We start from the raw sequence: 21,215 nt of genomic DNA on the forward strand, positions 1-21,215 counted from the left end.
AAGCTTCCAACCGCTCCTTGTTTTCTTTTCTTTTTTTTTTATTCTGGGCCAGCTTTAGCTCTGAGGCCTCGCTGCTGAAAAGATGGATACAATGTTTCGGTCCGGCTGGCTTTCAGTCTGGCTGGTTTCTGGGGGTTTGTTTACCTTCTTATTTGCAACATAGTATATAGTTGCTTAGACTTGCAAATGAGAGGCCGGCAAGTGAGGCGGTGAACGTTGGAGTCTGCAGCAAGCAAGCCTCGTGCTCGCTTCAGTGCCTGGCTGCCGGCCGCCATCTTGGCTGACAGTTAATTTGCATATACTCACTGATTAGCCAATGAAAAGGGTAGCGGTCGTACGCCAATTACCATGTTTCTCTTTTATTAGTGTAGATTAGAGACCCAGTGCACAGATTCATGCCCTGGTGGGGTCCCTTGGCATGACATTCCCTGAGGGGTCCCGGATTGCAAAACGGTACAGGCCAGGCTGAGGGACCCCACCGGTGAACAAATCCATGCACCAGGCATATATATATTAGACCCTATTTTATTCTAACAGGGTCATATATATATGACCCTGTTAGAATAAAATAACAGAATTCCAACTTGAGCTGGCCTGCATGAAATGGGGTTTTCCTGAAAAGATCTTGGGGTATCTCACAGAACCTAATATAAATTAAACAGCCAGCCCTCAAAATGTTCAGGGTGCAACCAAATTTTGGGAATAAGAGGAATCAGCCACATAAGCTGCACCTGTGCGCTCTCTCTCTCTCTCTCTCTCTCTCTCTCCCCCTCTCTCTCTCCCTCCCTCACTCTCTCTCTCTTTCTCAATCTCTCACTGAAGAAAAGCTATCTTCTCATAGGTGAAACATTGCCACTGAGAACTTCTGAGTTTTCCATTTCACAGTTTCAGCCACCAAAAAGAGGCTGATCTGAACTTTTTTTATGCCAAAACCATAAGAATCCTATATAATAAAAGCTTAATATGCAAATTGAACAAACGGTGGAACGACCTGCAGAACGACCGGTCGCTGTGACATGCACTGACCACAGGCAGGTACCAGCGGGACCCCCTCAATCTCCCGCTAGCCACCTAGCAAAGGGAGGCAACCATGGCAGCAGTGTGGGTGGGGCCGGCGAGCAGGCGTCGCCAGGCCTGGCCAGGGCAGGTGCCAGCTGCAGGCTCCCAAACACCCCACTGATGAACCCACAGATCTGCCCTGATCGCTGGCCAGGCCTAAGGACCCTACTGGTGCACGAATTTTGCGCAACAGGCCTTGAGTTGTAGGATAAGAACCTACTGGCCTGGCTTTGCTCAGCTTCCCTTCTTTAAATCTCTCTCTGTGTGTGTGTGTGTGTGTGTGTGTGTGTGTGTGTTTGGGGTGGAGGAGTGAGGGGGAATGGGGTGAGACAGGGTATAGAGAGGACATGTCAAATTTGACAGCTTCAGAGGAGAAACTATGGAGAAAAATAAACTGCAAAAGAAGCAATATTTAGGAACAGGGAAGTATAGGGTGCAAGAGAAAAGGTATGGTGCGGGTGGGCATCTATAGGCTAGCTGCCAGGCACTCCATCAGGGCACACCCAGAGGCAGAGCTCCTTGCTTATGTAACTTGCCACAGCACAAGGTTCGTGGGAGGTAAGGACTCTGGTTTATCTCAGTGACAAGCGTGTTTCTTTTATTTTCCACCGAGACCTAGAGCTGGAAGTAAAAATCAAGAAGGGTAACATTTGGTGCAGGAAAGGGGTCACTTTTTTGGTTTGTTTATTCATTTATTGGTTGGACTTGTGGACATATTCCATAGCAAAATTGCTGGACCCTATTTCCCCCCCGTTCTTTAAGCCATAGCTGGATACCAAGGAGTTACCAATAAGCTCCTCCCAAACATAAGCCCTGTCAGCACAATTGAGTGTTTGCTGTGCTGAGCAGAATTTTTCTAATAATACGTCTGAACATATGCAGGAATATTAGTTTCTGGGCTTTGAAACAATCACTGCTAGAGGGTTCCTTACCTATACAGGACATTTAAGGTAATCACACACTCAGTGGCTACACAATAAATGCTTTTACTGCATTAGACCACCTCTGTTACTTCATTGCTCCCACCCTCTCCCTTTTAAATCCAGGGGATGTTTTTTTTTTGTTTGTTTTTTTTTACAGTGTAAAATTTTTATATTTAGAATTAGGCAGCTGGACTCAGTTTAGATTATTCCAATTTTGTTGGCAACATCCAAAGCATCATAGTCAGGAGCCAGTTGAACATATGCCTTCTTCTCGCCATCAGGCCTGATCAGGGTGTTGACCTTGGCCACATCAATGTCATAGAGCTTCTTCACAGCCTGTTTGATCTGGTGCTTGTTGGCCTTGACATCCACAATGAACATTAGTGTATTATTGTCTTCTATCTTCTTCATGGCTGACTCAGTAGTCAGGGGGAATTTGATGATGGCATAGTGGTCAAGCTTGTTTCTCCTGGGTGCGCTCTTCCGAGGGTATTTAGGCTGCCTCCGGAGCCTTAGTGTCTTTGGCCATCGGAAAGTGGGTGACGTGCGGATCTTCTTTTTTTTGTGGCTGTGGACGCCTTTCAACACTGCTTTCTTTGCCTTCAAAGCCTTTGCTTTGGCTTCGGCTTTGGGAGGGGCAGGGGCTTCCTTCTTAGCTTTCGGCGCCATCTTCGTAAAAGGGTTTCCGAGACCCCAGGGGATGTTTTTTAACTGTAAATATGGTTTTCAAGATTTCCGTATTTAACATTGCTTTTACTCTTAATTTGATTCATTACAAATATGATGTACTTGCCAGCTTATCTCTTAGTAGTAACAGGACCTGCAGTGTCAAGATTTTAATTCGTGTGTATAAAAGGCAAAAAGAATTATCCAAAGGCACTGTGTAGCAAATGTCTGGAGCTGGGATCAATCTCAGGATTGTGTGACCTTAAAGTCCAAGATCTCTGTTCAGAAAAAAATAAAATAAAACATTGTCTTCACTCCCATTAGACCAAGGGACACTTAACCTTTGTTTTCCTATCATTTTTGCAACAAAAAATGTGTTTTTCTTATTTTGCTGTGGCCATGCTTTACAGCTTGAATTTCCACTTAATCCAGTCCCAGTCCATTATTATCCCATTTGCTAACATCATTTGTAGCAGCTTTATGATAGCACATTAATTTTATGTGCTACAACTTTCCTAAGAAATTTTCTAATCTTGAACACTTAACTTGATTCATCATGACATCATTGTGAATAATGATAAGTAGCATGCATAATTTCCATATTTTAAAATATATCCTAAAGATAGAGCTATTTAAGTGTGATTGCTGGGTCAAATTATGTGAATGTTTCAGAGAATTTTTAACATGTATGGTGAAAAAATTTTTTAGAATAGTTACACTATTTTCAGTATAACCTAGTAAGAGCCTTATTGTAAGGGTGATATTGGCACTTTAAACAATGATATAATTTTTTTACATGTTAAATGAGCAGGTACATCTTTTAAAATTACATGTTGCTTTTTAAAAATAGTGGTTTAAAATAGATTCCTGACCAACCCCCAAAAGAGAAATGTGGGGTCAGTGACCACAATTATCTGCACATCTCCCCTTTTCTTTAAAAATGCAAAACCTTTCCAACATGTGAAATTACAAACTTTGCACATTTTGTTCTGTGGAAAATGAAAAGCCTTACAGATTCTGACTACTTTATAGTAGCTTCAAATCAATGAGATTTTGTCCCAGTGTTGAAATCCTTAACTTAATTGCCTAAATCAACTCAAAGCTTTTATTGCCCAATAATTCCACCCATTTCTTATGGTAAATCACAGTTTTTATTTTGATGGATTGAAGACTGATTAGGTAGAGAAGTATAGCTCACCAATTTACTCTATTAATTCATGCAGGTAGATATTTATTTTTCTCTTTATTCCTACTGATTTGGTTGCTCTGCTTTATCTCCTACTAGGTGTTTGCCAAACTACTGTGAACATGGAGGAAGCTGTTCCCAGTCATGGACCACCTTCTATTGTAACTGCAGTGACACAGGCTACGTTGGCCCCACCTGCCATCACTGTGAGTAGATTCGTGGTTTCCACAATAGAATGGGCAAAACTCCAGGAACACCAGATTACCTTCATGATGTAGTCAGCATGGGGAAGGCACTTGTTATTCATTCATTCAACATGCCTTTCTTGAGATAATACAATATGCCAAACATTGTGGTGGGCATGGAGGATACATGGATATAAGCCATATTCTCATGGAATGTATGGCCTATGAGGAAGACAGACAGGAATGGGAAATGTTGTGGTACAGGCGAGACAAGGGTCCACAGGTGCATACAGGTACATAGGGGTGAGGTATTAAGTCAACTGTGTTGTCTTTGTGGGCTGAGTTGTACTGTGATAAACAGCCCAACATCTCAGTGGCCTAAGTGGCCAGCATTTGTGCCATGCCTGTGTGATATGCTCATCACACATGGGCAGAGGGCTCTTGCTCACATTGTCGCATTCTGGGATGCTGACAGAGGCTCCCTCTCTGGAACTTTGTCATGGCATGAAGAAGGAAACACAGGGAAACATGTGCCAGTTTTGTAAATCTACCTGTAAGTGGCTAACAGCACTTCTATTCACATTCATATGGGCACACCTAAATTTAAGAAGGAAGGAAACACCACCTTATCATGAGATCTGACACAGCAGAACCAACATATTGGTGATAAGTATGATGACCATATGTCAGTGTTTGGGAGGCTTCAAATAGAAAGCTTGAACTGAACTTGTGGTGGGACTATGTTAGGAAAAAATGGAAAAGGAAACTGAATCTGCAAGCAGTTTTTTTTGCTGGAGGATTGGGTGGGTGGAATTTCTCCATCACTAGTGGGAGAAAAGTAAATTTCTAAGACTGGCACAGGAGAATGAGTGGTTTTTATTTGCATGGAATTATAATCCTCTTTTTCCAATGTCCCATTGTCTTTAAGCCAGTCCTGGAAAATATGCAGCTGAGGGTTCAGTAGAGCTAAAAAGCAGGGCCAGTGTCCAGAGTTCCTGTGCCATGGTAGAGTTGAGTCTGATGTAGCATCAGTACAGTTTCAACCCTGATAAAGACATAAGTCCAAGCTACCTAATTTTTGGCAAAATTTCATGCCATCATTCCTATCAGTTTTAAAGTTTATTCTATTCACTTTTTCTAAAGTAATTTAACAATCTTTTAAGGAGTTCATCCTATGAATGCTATTCTACTTTAATATTCTCTATCCACCAGCTTAAAAATAGAATGTTTTAGCTTAAGAAAATAAAATTGATGGAACACTGTAAAGCTGATGAGCTGAACGATCAGCAGACTAAGCTTATCAATATCATTTATTTAAAACCTTCCTATTCTCCTTCCTGTGAAATTGCTCAGTGCTTACACTGTGGGCTGTAACACTAAAAACCCCCATGTTTCCTTCTGGAGACCCTGCCAGGACAAAAAAAGGAGCATTTGTGTGACTCTGAGGTTGCACAAGCACACTTTGGATGCCTGTGCCATTCAAGAATTTGTCCTCCCTCTAACAAACCCCGCCACCCACCACCTCTAACTGGGTATGAACCATTGTTTTGAATCACTTGGTAAACCAAGTGCATCAAACTTGCCTCCATGCTTTTAGCGAGCATGCGAGTCACATGTGGGCATTAGAGATACAAGCTGCCAAAGGGAAGAAAACATCACATAGGACACCACATGAAAACAAAACAAGGAAGTTCAATATTCTGCTCTTGTGGAAATGACAATGTTCTTGGTATGTTGGGCATATTTTCTTAAAGCAATCATTTACAATCAGAAAAGTAAATATAAGGTCTTCAGAATTTTTAAAATTGATAATTTCTTGAGACCACCAGAGACAGTTACCATGGTTATTGGTTTTATACAGTGTGCAAGTTTAGAAGCTGTGTACTTGAAGCCAAACTTCTAAGTACTCAGGGTATGACTTGGTCATGATATATCATGTCCACCTTATTACAAATCCAAGTTAAGATAGAAAGAATGATTTTTTTTTATTTTATTATGGGAGCATAATGCACAGATCGGTCTACAATGTGATAAACTGAGATGGTATTATTACCATACTAGAGGCCCAGTGCACGAAATTTGTGCACTCAGTGGTAGAGAAGTATCCAAGCCCTCTCACAGTCCAGGAGCCCCATGATCAATCACCCCAAAGAGGTAGGCTCTGTCCACCCAGCCGGGGCTTCATAATGGATCACCCCCGTAGAGGGACGCCCCACCTACCCACCACAGCACCACCACAGGGTAGCTTGGGCCTCCTTCTTTGGGGTGATCATGGAGCCCTCCAATTCATTGATCGTCCCACTGTCCAGTGGCCTGGGACTCCCTCTTCAGGGTGATCATGGGCGATGGTCAGGCCCCTGAACAATTGCATCGCACCCGCCTTGGCTGCCCCGGCATCAGTAGGTGTCATAGTGTGGTCATCCGGATGGTTGTTCCGCTGTTTGGCCATTTGATCTATTTGCATATTACACTTTAATTATTATAGAAGATTTATTTTATAGATGAGCACATCGAGGCCCAGAACGGATACATAACTTTCTCTAGATCACATAGCTAGTAAGTACTGGAGCTGGGATTCGAAAGGAGTAAGTATGGTGGAAGATGTCAGATCCTTAGGCCCTATATCTGATTTCCTTTCTCCAACACACAAGACATTTGCAAACCACTGTATATGAACTTATTGATAGGGCATTCATGATATTTTTCATATAGTTATAGACACACTATGATATTGTGATACCCTAATTGACAATGCAATTCTAGAAGACACAGTGGTGAGGAAGTATTTGTGTTCTAGGATAATTGTGAAATCATCACAGAAGTAAGTAAGATGCATTAGGACTTGAAGAACTGCTAAAATTAGAACTGGAGAGACTGGCAAGAGCCAGGACCTGGTGGTGGGAATATATATGCTATGTTTTGGGATGATGCTGATGTTTGCCTGGCTCAAGACAGGAAAAATGAAGAGCTTTATTCATTCCTGAAGCCCAAATTAGATCCCTACAAAGCACTTTTCTGGAAGGGAATCTGAGTACACTTTCTCTTATGAGCAGAGTTTTTTACATGTTATTTGAAAATATCTATAAATACCACTTTAATGACTGCATCATAAAGTCTAATTAATGAGACTTTTGTTTTTATCTAATTACTTTAATATTTTGGCCTTTTGAGGGGAGGGACCCTGTGTTTTTTCCAAATAGATGTTATTATATTCAACATTTCCAGTGAGCACTTTGTGCTTATTTTTTAACCCCACATGTCTTACTGTTTTCTTGAACTAGTCTTAGAAATGGCATTATTGAGTCAAAGATTATGAATAGTTTTAATGATCTTGATTCATATTACCAATTTACTTTCTTAAAACCTTACTATAGTTTATACTCTCATTAATATTTTCTGGCATCTTGTTTTACCTTCTCTGTTTGACATGTACTTTTACTAAAGCATTTGCATATTGAAGTGGAAATTATTTTTGACTGTCATGGTGAGTTCCAGATAAAGCAAAGTTTTGCTTTGTTTTTTAGATGACTTGTATTATAGGAATAAGATTGTTTCCACATAATCTTATTTTATCATTCAACAAGTACTTCTTAAAACACATCTGGTATCAGTAACAATGCATTTGATTATTAGTCTCACAGTGAGTGAATTCAATACAAGATACAAGTACTTATTATTATCCGTGTGTCTCCTGTTGAGTGGGACTTTCCTTGATCTCACTAGTTCTGTCTGATGACAGTCACCATTTCTCAGCCTTTGCTAATCCCTTTCATAGTGCAGCCTCTCTGACACCCTGATAATGCCTTTTAGCTCACTTCTCTGCTTGGCAAGAGGATGTCAATTTTTTTTCTCTTAAGCCTGAGATAGTGCTTCTCCCATTGGGCAGTCAATAGCCAAGTATTGATTGGAAGCATATCAAGTTGTCTGGCAATCATGCCCTATAGTCATCACAGAGGAATAACACTTTTGCTATTTCATAGTAGGTAAATGGTCCTCTAACTACATTGCACTTTATGGTTGGACCAAAAGGTTGGAGAGGGTGGGGGATTTTGCTAAGTGAGTTTATTTATTTATTTATTTATAAAGTATCTTCATTGTTGAAAGTATTACAGATGTCCCGCTTTGTTTTTTGTTTTTTGTTTTTTTTCCCATTGACCCCTTCCACCCAGCACCTGCCCCCACCCCAGGCCTTTACCACACTGTTGTCTGTGTCCATGGCCTATGCATATCCTATATATCCTAATATGCATATCCTATGCATATCCTAATATGCTAAGTGTTTGTCCAGTTGGCCGTTCAACCAATCAAAGCATAATATGCTAATGATATACTAAGGCCGCTCAACCGCTTGCTATAATGTGCACTGACCACCAGGGGGCAGACAGTTGACCAGTCGACCAGTTGCTATGATGTGCACTAACCACCAGGGGGGCAGACACTCTGACTGGTAGGTTAGCTTGCTACTGGGGTCTGGCCAATCAGGACTGAGCGAGATGGGCCAGACATGCCCTGGAGCCCTCCCAGGGTTCCTCCATGACTGGTCAACCTCCCATGTCCCTCCCCGGCCCCTATCATGCACCAGTGGGGTCCCTCAGCCTGGCTTACACCCTCTGGCAATCTGGGACCCCTCAGGGGATGTCAGAGAGCCAGTTTCAGCCCAATACCGCAGGCCAAGGGACCCCACTGGTACATGAATTCATGACCAGGCCTCTAGTATGCATATAAGTTCCCCTGTTAATCGCTCCCCACTCCCCTCAAACCCTGCTTTCTCTCTGAAATTTGTCAGTCTGTTTCATGCTTCTATGTTTCAATCTATTTTGTTGATCAGTTTAAAAGCATCACTCATATCTCTTAGCTCAGGTCAACTCATATTCTCAAGTTATTCTGTGGGTTTCCTATTAGGATGTAAATAGATGCTTAACTCTGAAGGTTATCAGCAGATGTTCCCAGCTTCAAGTAGACACCCAAAAAAGAACAGAAAAGCAGTAATGTATTGTTGAGTCCACACCTTGCATTTATGACACTAACCACAGTTCTTCATGTCATTATTTTTATTCATGTTAACTCTCTATTGAGACTATAAACCCCTTTAGGGAAGGAACTGTGTCTCATTTATATTTGTACTAAGTGTTTCCAAGGATTGGTGACATAGAGGGCATGTTATATATTTGCTGAAATAGACAATTAACCAAAAAATAATAATTTGGTGTGCTATTAGACGGGGCCTTCGTCAGGACAGGATAATGTTTGAATATGCTATTTAAAAAACGTGTCTAATCTCTGAAACATAGTATAAATCTGCTGTTGGCTATATATGCACGTAGATAAATGAGATATATGCACACATTTATGTCTAGGTCATGGGGTAAGGGCACTGTCAATTTCTGTGGAAGGTGAAAACTTTTCAGAATAATTGACCTTTTAGCAAAGACTTAAAGGATGCGAGAGGACAAGAGCAAGGAGAGGTAGGAGTGAGCAGCACGTACAATAGCAGAGGGACATGAAGGATCCTGCAGCAAAGAGGGAGCTTTGAGATGTCCAGTATAGCTAAACTCTGCATAGAAATGGAGGAAGGTGCAGAGGCAGAGAAAGAGGCCAGACTAGAGATAAGTTGAGAAGGAGCTTGCTTCTCGCTGGACATCTAGAAGCAGCCATAGTTTGTTAGTTTGACTTTAATGCTGGAATTGACTTCCTAATATTTATTTTGTTGTTTGATTTTTTATTTATTGGCTTCTTTTTGGAAATATAATAGATGTTTTTTATTGAGCTTGCACTAAGTTGGAAGGTATGGATGACAGAGTTATTTGTTGGTAATTGTTGAATGACCAGATAGGTTTTTACAATTGTATGGGTAGCAAATAATGAGAGTCAGCAATTTAGAAAGATGGGATACAACTTGAAAGACATATCTAAAATTGGATATAACACTTGAAAACAAATCAGATGCAGCAGAGAGAAGGATGACTGTTAGTTTTTTAGCTTGGAAAACTTCCTGAATGAAGGACGTGGTGACTGCGTTCTAAGGTCTGTCTGAGCCTGATGGTCTAATGTCAAATCCAGGCCAACAACTTACAAGACACGTAAGTCAGGGCAGTTGTGTGGGTTCTATGTGCTTCATCTTCCTCATTCGTGATATGGGCTAATAATAACATCGACCTAGCAGGGATATCATGAGCATTACATAGTTCAGTTAGAGATGCAGTGTTTGCATGGAGAGATGCTCACTGTGCAGAAGTAACTGGGAAGCCCCAGAGAGAAGTCCAGGTGAAGACCAGAGTGGCTGGGTATATGGGTGCTGAAGCCTTTTGAGCATATGAGGTATGGTAGGCCAAGGGTGGAACCTGCAGTGTCACATTTTAAGGGACTCAAGAAGATACAACTGAGACACAACTTAAAAAGGAATGGTAAGGGAGAAAAACAGAACAAAAAAGTGGAAATCTAACAAGCAGAAGGAAAACTTTTCAAGAATAGATTATAAGAACAGAAATGCCCAATGATATCCCCAAGTGATATATGAAGATGAGTTCATCAACATGATTGGTGATTATGGAATGACCAGATCGGTTTTTAAAAAAGAAATTTGAGAAAACCCAATAAGGGAAAGAAAGAAAGCATTTTTTTAATAGGTGACCTATGACTGTGGCAGTACTGGAATGTATTAGAACTTTCTGTTCTAAGAGAATTTGTTAACTGATGATTATCATAGCTGTTGTCAGGATGAAACAATTCAAAACTATTACCTGCCATTGATATGGTTGTGCTCTCCTCTAGGAGAAAAGTCCAATACCCATGAATAAACAAGTAATGCAAGGCAGGGTGTGACTACATGCATCAGATTGCCTGCAGGGTGGTAGTTACTCCTTGAAGGGAGAGATCAGAGCAGGTTGAACTGAGTGTGAAAGAGTTCTTAAAGGATTGATTGGGACTGAAATAAGGGCCAGACTTGGATAGGCAGAGAATTCTCAGGAGAGTGTTGTTCAAGGGAGAGAATCAATAAAGGAGTTTAAATAAGGATGCATGGAGAGTGTTTGAGTTTCACTCAAGGGACTTGCCTAAGAAGAAGAGAATGAACATTTGTTGAGCTCCTGTTAGGTCAGTAAACTGTACTCAGGGGTTTATATAAATCATCTCAATTTCTGAGCCCCCTTATATTCTTTACTCTCATCTTATTGACTGTGACAATTCTTCAAGCATCTGGGTCTTCACATATGCAAATCTCTTGACCAGTAAAAATCCTTGTCACTTTCTTTGCCTGAGTCACTTCTGTGGATTCCTGGGAGAAGTCTGCCCAGTTCTTTTCTTGGTGTTGCTTTTCCCTGCTCCTTCAGCATCCACTCATGGAGAACTTATAGCACCATATTAAAATGTAATGTTTGGTTCTTGTTTTCCTTTCAAAACTGTAAAATTTTTGTGCATTCCTCTGTATATCTGGCATCTACTTTCACATAGTAGATCAATAAATATCTCTTTATAGCCAAAATGTTTAAAACCACTGAGCTGGTAGAAGTGGGGTTTGAACTCAGATCTAGATGGCTTGAAAGCAATTCCTCATCACATTACAACATTTATAAGTGGAAGGAAGAAATAGTTATGGAACATGCAGGATTTAAAAACAAAACTGATTCAAAAACTTCTTATCAGAGAGAGGGAAGAATGAAGGGTATATATATTCACCTCGGATTGATTTTCTTCCTTTTGAACATATATCAACAATTTAATAGTTCCACACAGTCATTTCCGACATGTTAATTTGTTTTATTTGTTCTTTCCTTCCTTTTTCTCAAATCTCTTTCCCCTCATTAATTGAGACTACAGTACAGCTAACTTCAAATACATTGCATTGACAGAGTGCAAGAAATATAATCACAAATTTTGGCTTTATTCCAAGTCCTTAGAAGTAATAAAAAAAATCCCCAAATATGAGAGAATATCATTAACTGGAGATGATTTAATCGTTGATGTTGCCTTCCTTTAGAGAACCTCTAATATTTACTTTGAACACTGAGCAGTAACGATGAGCGTTTATTTCTACTTTCAATCAACAAAAGATGAATTACACTAAAAATACAAAGTTCCAGTATGTCCCATGAGTTAGTGGTAATCTAAATTTGGACACATACATATTAAACTCAATACATGAGCACACATCTTCCATCTGTGCCTCAGCTGTGGATCCAGAATGATCTATGTTGTATTTAAAGCTTTCTGGTCTTGGACAAATAACTTTTTCTTGTCAGTTTAGGTTGCTTAGTCTCTAAAATAATAACTCATTGAAACAGCTATTTTGTGGATTGGAGGAAAGGAATGGAAAATATCTAGCATAATGTTTGAGATTTGGCATTTCTATGTGAAATGATATCTATTATATATTTAAAATCATGTTTTTGAAAGTTTAGGGACATTTTTCATGTAAGAGACATTTGATAATTTATTCCCCTATTCTACCAAATCATATAGCTCCACGGACACTGTTTACACTGCAGATTACGATGTAAGTAGTAGTAGTTGTCATCAGCGGAAGAGCTGAGAGGTGTGATGCCACTGAATGAAGACTAGGCTGGGGCTCAGGAGGTCTGGTTCAGATCTGTCTCTGCCACAATGACCTTCAGCAAGTCATATGCTTTTGTAATTCATATTCCTCATGGGACTACGTAAGTTATACACAGATTATACATGGTACATAAGAAAGAGGAATTGTATGCGCTCCAGCAGTATGAATCAGAATGAGTATGTTGATTCACTGGGGTATATTGGAGTCATACTGTACAGTTCCTCTTTTTCCTCTTAGCTATTTCTTAATGTTCTAGCTCAGAATAATATTTGCATCTATTATATAGCCCAACTCTTGTCTACAGTTTAGAAAACATTCGGTGCTTTTCCTCACTATTACCTCAAATAACCTTTAAAAAGTAAAACAAATGAAAACATCAGAGGTGCTTTGTAAGGGTCACAGATATTTACAGCGCTTGCATCTTTCCCTTGGAACATTAGGTTAAGTTAAACCACTGTGGTCTTCATTTGGAACAGATCAAATCAAAGAATAATAAGAGTAATAAGCAATAAGAGTATGAGAGTGTGATTTATCAATATAAGTTATCAGTTTTATTTTAAATAATAGAGTGAGTCTTGACTACCTAAGTTTTCATGAAATTAAGAGAATTCTCAGTATGCTCAGTTTGAAGCTTGAAAAAAATATTTTGATTATGTAATTGAGAGATAGAATTCATAAAATGTTCCTTCATTCATTAAAATTCTACAACACAATAACACTGTGCTTTGTGGCAAGTTATTTCTCCAATTTGAGTCTCACTGTGTCATATGCCCAGAGAAAATAATAGGACCTGTCCCTATTGCTGCCGGATGAATTCATGAGCCAGTGGGCGTGAAAACTCTCTGACAAGTTCCATTCTAACCCTTCCTTGCAGATTCCTTCTTCCTATATATTTAAATAATTGTGTTCTCACTGTAACCTTGGTTCAGGACAAGGCAAGTGTTTAGAGAAAGGACTCAAGACTCAGAGCAGTTTTGAATGGAGAGGCCAAGGACATTTGGTTACAAGACCTGAGTAGGGCTAAAACCTAGATATTCTGCTTGTCTGACTTTGTCAGTGTGAGGATCCTGCAAAAGTTTCTCCAGCTATATCATAGTCTACCTATTGTTAGTGAAATTCTGATATAATTTTAAAATTTCAGTTTTGTTACTTTTTTTCTAAAAGAAAAACTCTGACTATGTTATTGCTCAGCTTCATACTCTCCGCTGAGTTGATGTTAGCCCCTGCTTCTCAGCTCAGTGAGTGTGGTTCTTTATTTGGAGTCTTCCTGAATCACAAACAGTTCCCGGGCATGGCCCCATGTGTATACATGTTATAGCAGCTCTGATCCACTTTTCATTCCTTAAACACATCAACTTCTTTTTATCACACAATTTTTCTGCCCCTGAATGTTCTTCCTGACTTTTCCTCCAGGTGATTCTGAGTTCTACCTCAGCGTCTGCTTGAGTGTCTCCTTCCGGGCACACTGGTTGCACATTTTGCTATTTCTTTGGTAGGAGTTTGAGCTCCTTGGGGTCAGGCACTTTGGTTTTTCCACACACAGATCCTGGTACCGAGCATGTCGAGAATACTGCACGCACAGAATATGTGCTGAAAGAATGGAGTTCCGATTCTGCACTTGTCAGCACGTCCTTGAGCTGTTTTTGCATGTCTTCTCCACTGGGAGAAGGTAAAACACAACACATCACGTGACACTCCACAGCATCTGTCAGCCTTTCTCTCTGGCCATGAAGAGAAATATCCAATTTTTAATTTGATGAAAGAACTGAGGTTACTGCTTTGAATTCAAAGCATAAGTTCTTAAAGATCTCCACATCAAGGCCCCTATGACTCCCAAACTGACTTATAAATCATCTTTCAGTTGGCAGAGTTGTAATGTACGATTTTAAGACACTAACATAAATAGGACTTTGGGTAAGTAAATATATGTTGAAAATATAAAAAGGAAATGAAGCTGTCCATCATCATGGCAGGACATGTAACTGAGTTTATTAGTCTGTCAAGGAGAAGATGTCAAAGTCAATTTTCAGCAGCACAGACTCCCTGCTGGCAGCTGATGTGATGATGAAGGCCTTGGCAATCGCCCCTCATCCTGTCTCCCTGATCCTGCTGATGTGATGGCTGGAAGGGGAAACAAGTGACTGTTCTGCTAACACTTTATTTCACTGCTGCATGTTGATGAAATGGTCATTCAATGGGATGGTCGTTACATAACTTGCAGACTGGAGATGCCAGGAGCCCACAAGCCTTCTGAGTACAGACCCGTGCTCTAGCTTCTCCTTAAGATGGTCTGTGGCCCAATGACAGCACTAGGACAGTGGTCGGCAAACTCATTAGTCAACAGAGCCAAATATCAACAGTACAATGATTGAAATTTCTTTTGAGAGCCAAATTTTTTAAACTTAAATTATATAGGTAGGTACATTGTTATTAACTTAATTAGGGTACTCCTCAGGCTTAGGAAGAGCCACACTCAAGGGGCCAAAGAGCCGCATGTGGCTTGCGAGCTGCAGTTTGCCGACCACTGCACTAGGAGATTGTCAAAAGAAGCAGAAAATAAATGTGTGTGTTTTTTGAAAATTTATCTTTTTGGGGGGGGAGATAAAGCATGAAAATAATTTTTAAAAAAATTAGGTTCCCTTGTGTTCAATCCCAGGCTCTAGCAATGACTAATTAGCCTGGGAAAATTACTCAACTTCCCTGTGCCATGGTTTTTTGATCTGTAATACAGGAATAATATATCTGTGTTGGGATATTTTGATGATTATGTAGGGCAGCAGTTGCAGTGCCTTTTACTTAATTTTTTTTTTGGACCTCCACACTTTTACCTTTTCTCATCTTCTGTGGATAACATCTAGCTTGGTAACAGATGCTGGTTGCTATGTTTGGAAAGGATCTTTGAGTATAAGCATGTTATTTGCATCCTTCCTCAGTTCAATGCTGTAGAAACATCCTAATCAATACCTCTTGCTTTTATTGTGCTTCTCTGGTGGCTAGAAGGTTATTTATCTTAGAAGCTAACTTTCTCTGGTTAGACATTGTTATGTCCTCAATGAGTCTACTATGGAAACCTACCACACACATCCTCTTTGCAGAGTTTTGAGGAGTCCCCAAAGAATAGGACATGCCATCCCTTTCTCCCAACACTATATCACATCTCGGGTGCCCAGAATGAAATATGATGTTTGTGGGCTCCATAATACTTGGAATCACTGGGTTCAGAATTAGGTAATAACAATCAGGGTGAGAAAGTGTTTTTTGCTTATAGTATACTTATCATCATATTATAATACTTATAACTGATCCCCAAATCAGTGAACAAATATGATTAGACACTTTATTTTGGCTGCTTTGTTGGGATTGAATTGAGAGACTTATTTTCATTTAGCACCAGTTCTCATAAATTTCTGCTGTTTTCTTCTCACTCTTCCACACAACATGCATTTATAACAGGTATGTATAAATTAGTATCAACTCTGGGTCTAGCAGTGAGCACTGTGGGTGACATGGAAAAAGTAAATATCTGATTCTTATGCTGAAGGACTTTAAAATTAGCAAGAATTGGAGGGGGAAAACATATTATATATTCAGGAAATAATACAAGGTTGTTGTACATGAATAAATCAAATAGAAGTGTAGGTCAGAATTTAGGCATCAAGCATGGAGCATGTGATGAGGCCTAAGGGGAGGAAGGCATCAGTAATTCTGTACTTGAGTAGGTACTGGTATAGACATATGACCTGCATAGTCACACAAATTGGGGCAGGTCGTGCCCAGCCAGGGTGGCTCAGTTGGTTGAACACTGCCCTGTGCACCGAAAGGTTTTATTCACAGTCAAGACACATACCCAGGTTGTGGGCCCAATCCTGGGTCAGGGAATGTACAAAAGGTGATCCATTGATATTTCTCTCTCGCTCCCTTTCTCTCTCTAAGCATGCTCTTGGGTAAGGACTTTCTAAAATAAGAAAACAACAACATAAAAATTAAAAAAAAAACCATAGTGGGGCAGGTAGAGATTCCAAAGTGTAATTAATTTGTCTTGAGTTGAGGTAAGGAAGGAGACTGACATGTGCAGCTTGAAGTACTTATTAGTGGAGAGAAATGATGATAAACAACATTGGTATATCAGTCAAACAGGATTCAAGCAGAGAAACATAACCAGGAGGGTGTGTGTGTGTGTGTGTGTGTGTGTGTGTGTGTGTGTGTGTATGAGAGAGAGAAGTGTATACAGTTTTGTGTACCCAAAACAGAGTTTGTCCTTGTGTTATTATTTACTAATTGTTGTATTATTTTCCATGCAAAAAACTATAAACCTACTTTGCCACACCCTGCATGTATACAGAGATTTTTGCAAGAAATTGGCTTGCATGATTTTGGGAGCTGGCTAAGTAAGTCTGAGGTCCAAAGGGCAGGCAACCATGTGGGCAGGCTGGAAATCGAAGCCATGAGCTGAAGGTGCAGTCACAGGTGCAGTTTCTTCTTCAGGGAAACCTCAGCTCTGCTCTTAAGGCCCTTCAACTGGTTGCAGCAGGCCCACCCACATTTCTTAGAATACTCTGTTGCCTAAAGTTAAATGATTATGGACTTTTTGTGAAAAAAAAATAAAAGACTATGTATTTTAATTGCATCTACAAAGTACTTTCACAGCAGCATCCACATTGGTGTTTGACTAAAGTATTGGATACTGTAGTTGAGTCAAGTTGACACATAAAACCGATCATTAGATCATTAGAATCTGTCTCCGTGGCACCTGTATTCATCTCCTTTAACCATATTTAGATGTACTGCTATCTAGCATGTCATACTTCTGCTCAGCATGCACAGCTCTCCTGTGTACACCGGATAGCATTTAGTTTGTGTAACATCTCAATTAGAACATAGTGTTATACCTATTGGCCCTGGTGTGACTAAGATTCTGAAAATGTGATACAAAACACAACTTTATATTTTTCTCCTGCCTTAGTTTTAAATTTAATTAAAGAAGATTATTTTCTCTTGCTTTTGGTTACAAGACTCAGGAATTTTCTTCCTACTCATAGCTGATAGGTGTTTTAATGAGTCCTATACATCACAGAACATAAATCCAATGCAAAAATTACAAAGCCTAGTTTAAGATAGGTATCAATACTTCAATCTTAAACAGACTGTCAAACTACAGCAGGAAGGCTGGGGAGGGTTGGGGGTAAGAGATCAACCAAAGGACTTGTATGCATGCATATAAGCATAACCAATGGACACAAGACACTGGGGGGTAGGGGAGGCTGGGGGAAGGGCAAGGGGGAAAAAAGGAGACAAATGTAATACTCTTTGTAATATTTTAAGCTTAAAAAAAGATGATATTTTAAAATGCTAGTGGTGCCCTGGCCAGTTCCACTCAGGAGTTAGAGCATCGGCCTGTGAACTGAAGGGTCCTAGGTTAGATTCCAGTCAAGGGCTCATACTCTGGTTGCAGGCTTGATCCCTGTCCCTGGTCAGGTCTGTGTAGGAGGCAACCAATTGATGTATCTCTCTCACATCGATGTTTCTCTCTTCCTCTCCCCCCTCCCTTCCACTCTCTCTCTCTCTCTCTCTCAAAAAAAATAAAATAAATTCAGGCTGCTAGCTTCTGTGGCATCATTTGTCCTGTAGGTGCCACCTTGCATCCCCAGTGTCTCTTGATGGGGGAGGTGAGTGTCAGCCCAGGGGTGAAGGAGAACTCTTCTCCTGGCACCTACTGGTAATGGGGTTCCCAATGAATGCCCCTTACTGGTACTGCCGGTTCACCTGGTGTGGTTAGAGGTGGGCCTTGTGCTTCAGTGGAGTGGGCATTAGGGGAGAATGACCCTACCTGGCTGCCTTCTGTTGTTACATTAGAATTTAGAGTCAGAAAACACTAGACGTGGGTCATCTTCTTGGGCCAGGGCAGGGGTGGAGAAGCTAGGGCTGTGTTACCTTTTCAGTCCTGAGGTCCCAAACATGTCACTTGCCTTCTTCAATATCTGACAGTTCTTCTTGGTTCCTTTTACATTATGTTGCAGGATGATAGTTCTAACTGGCAAGGAAGAGCAGAAGAAACAAGTCTAAACCACCTTGTCTGAACTGGAAGTAACTCCATAGATTTCAGAATGTGATTTTTAAATATATACAAACAATATGTGAATTTTTTTAATTCATATTTTAAATAGCTAAGTTATTCACAGGAGTCGCAAACCAATCCCTATAAAAAGGTTTGCAGAAAGATTCTGAAATACAAATGCATATATATACACTATTTTGCATTTTGTTGTTTTCAAACAATGATCTGTCTTAGAGTTCATCTTTCCACATCACCACGTAAAGGATTTCATCATTCTTTTCTCATTCACTTGGAATTCAGTTGTAGAGTTGAGCCATAATTTATTTTATAAGGCAAATTGATCATATTTTAAATATTTTTCTAATCTCAAACAAATAAAACCACAATGAACTTGAATATATGCCATTTCTCACATGTATAAGTATATCTGCATACATTTGCAGAGAAGGATTTCTAGGTCAAGGGTGATATATGCTATTTTGCTACACATTACCAAATTGCCTTCCACAGGCATGGAGCCAGTTTTCACTCCTCCTAGCAATGCATGAGAGTGCCGGGTTCCCACATGCTCTCTGACAAAAAGTGTTGTCAACAGTTTGGATTTTTGCCAGCTTGATCATTATTTCTTGAGAAAATAGAAATAACATTCTTTAAAGGCCTGGTGGCACTGAGCAAATGACAGCAGAGCTCTGAAAGTTGGGTCCTGCTCACAGCGTTAGTTACACTTGTTCAAGACAACAGAAAGGATGCAGTCTACTTCTGTAGTTATATATTTCTATCTTTATCTGACTGTATTCTTGTATCTATATCTATGCATCTGTATTAAGAGAAATATATGTGTATATATACCTATGCATATATATTAGATATGCTATAGTTTTATATAAGTATATGGTTATAAAACTATGCAAATTGCCTTAAAGAAGTTTAGAGGGCAAAACTCTATGTATCAGAAGTGATTGACAAGGCCCTTGATTCTTTATTAAATAGTGGAATAGCAAAATTTCAGATTTCAGAACAGTATGGATACCCTAAGGTTGGGGCACTTTCCTAGGATGAGGAGGAGAAAGGCCTTATTGGATGGCAGTGTTTGCACAGGTGGGGAGGGCATGGGGAATGGGAGTCACTGGGGACAGAAGGAATGCCTGCTCCTTAGAGATCTCACTAAAGGATCATGGGATGTTGATGCAAGAGCTGGGGGGGCCTGGATGAACACCTTGGGGACAAACAGGAGCTCAAGCTGACAGGACAGACTGCAGAGGGCAGGCCAGGCACAGCCAGGCTGGATGTCACAAGTAATTTGGGGCAGCGATATTCTCTTTTACACTTTCTAATGCTTCAAAAATTTTCTCTGAACAGCATGGATCTTTTTATTCTCTACTAGAGGCCCGGTGCATGAAATTAGTGCACGGGTAGGGTCCCTAGCCCTGGTTGGTGATCAGGGCTGATCTGTGGGGTGACCACTAGGGCGATTGGGGCCCCCACTGGCACCTGCCTTGGCCTGGCGCCACCTGCTTGCCCCTCACAGTCAGTTGCCATCTGCATGGTGACCAGGGCCCCTGCTTGCACCCAACTTGGCCTGGCACCACCCACTCACCTGCTCCACCGTCCTGTCGCAGTCCCACTCTCATCCCACTCTCATCGGGGCCCATAGGGGCCGGCAGCGCCTGCAATGCCGCCCGCTGCTAGTGCTGTGTCGCCAACGCCCACCATGGTCCATGCCGCCCCCTGGTGGTCAGCACACGTCTAACTCCAGGTTGGTCGAACTCTCGCCTGTGGGGAAAATTTACATATTATCTTTTTATTATGTAAAATTAGTAGAGATCATTTCAAGTTTCTTTCTTTTTTTTAAATCTTCACCTGTGGATATTTTTCTACGCCTTGGCCTGGCACCACCTTGCTCGCCCGCCCTGCCCCTCATCGTCAGTCGCCATCTGCATGGTGACCAGGGCCCCTGCTTGCACCCGCCTTGGCCTGGCACCACCCACTCACTTGCTCCACCGTCCTGTCGCAGTCCCACTCTCATAGGGGCCCATACGGGCCGGCAGCGCCTGCAATGCCGCCCGCTAACAGTGCTGTGTTGCCAACGCCCACCATGTTCCATGCCGCCTCCTGGTGGTCAGCACACGTCTAACTCCAGGTTGGTCGAACTCTCGCCTGTGGGGAAAATTTACATATTATCTTTTTATTATGTAAAATTAGTAGAGATCATTTCAAGTTTCTTTCTTTTTTTTAAATCTTCACCTGTGGATATTTTTCTATTATTTTTTTTTAGAGAGAGTGGAAGGGATGGGGAGAGACACAGAAAGATCAATGAGAGAGAGAGAGAGAGAGAGAGAGAGAGAGAGAGACCTATTGGTTGCCTTCTATATGTGCTCTGACCAGGAATTGAACCCACAACCTGAGTATGTGCCGTGATCAAGAATGGGCTATTCGCCGAAACCGGTTTGGCTCAGTGGATAGAGCGTCGACCTGCGGACTGAAAGGTCCCGGGTTCGATTCCGGTCAAGGGCATGTACGTTGGTTGCAGGCACACCCCCAGTAGGAGATGTGCAGGAGGCAGCTGGTCGATGATTCTCTCTCATCGATG

General features: G+C 40.9%; 1 protein-coding gene and 1 pseudogene across 2 annotated transcripts in view; one reads left to right on the forward strand and one right to left on the reverse strand.

The window, feature by feature from the left end:
• The window catches only part of CNTNAP5 (contactin associated protein-like 5), a 921,850-nt gene that overhangs the window by 547,911 nt on the left and 352,724 nt on the right, over positions 1-21,215 (forward strand). The window contains exon 11 of the mRNA XM_014548314.1: positions 3,934-4,040. Coding sequence (XP_014403800.1) covers positions 3,934-4,040 — 107 coding nt within the window. The remainder of the gene's footprint in view (positions 1-3,933; positions 4,041-21,215) is intronic.
• On the reverse strand, positions 2,127-2,666 carry LOC106727923 (annotated as a pseudogene). Its single transcript, XR_001364161.1, has one exon. The product of XR_001364161.1 is annotated as a 60S ribosomal protein L23a pseudogene (transcript).

The sequence above is a fragment of the Myotis brandtii genome, unplaced genomic scaffold (assembly GCF_000412655.1).
Source record: "Myotis brandtii unplaced genomic scaffold, ASM41265v1 scaffold501, whole genome shotgun sequence".
Taxonomy (NCBI): domain Eukaryota; kingdom Metazoa; phylum Chordata; class Mammalia; order Chiroptera; family Vespertilionidae; genus Myotis; species Myotis brandtii.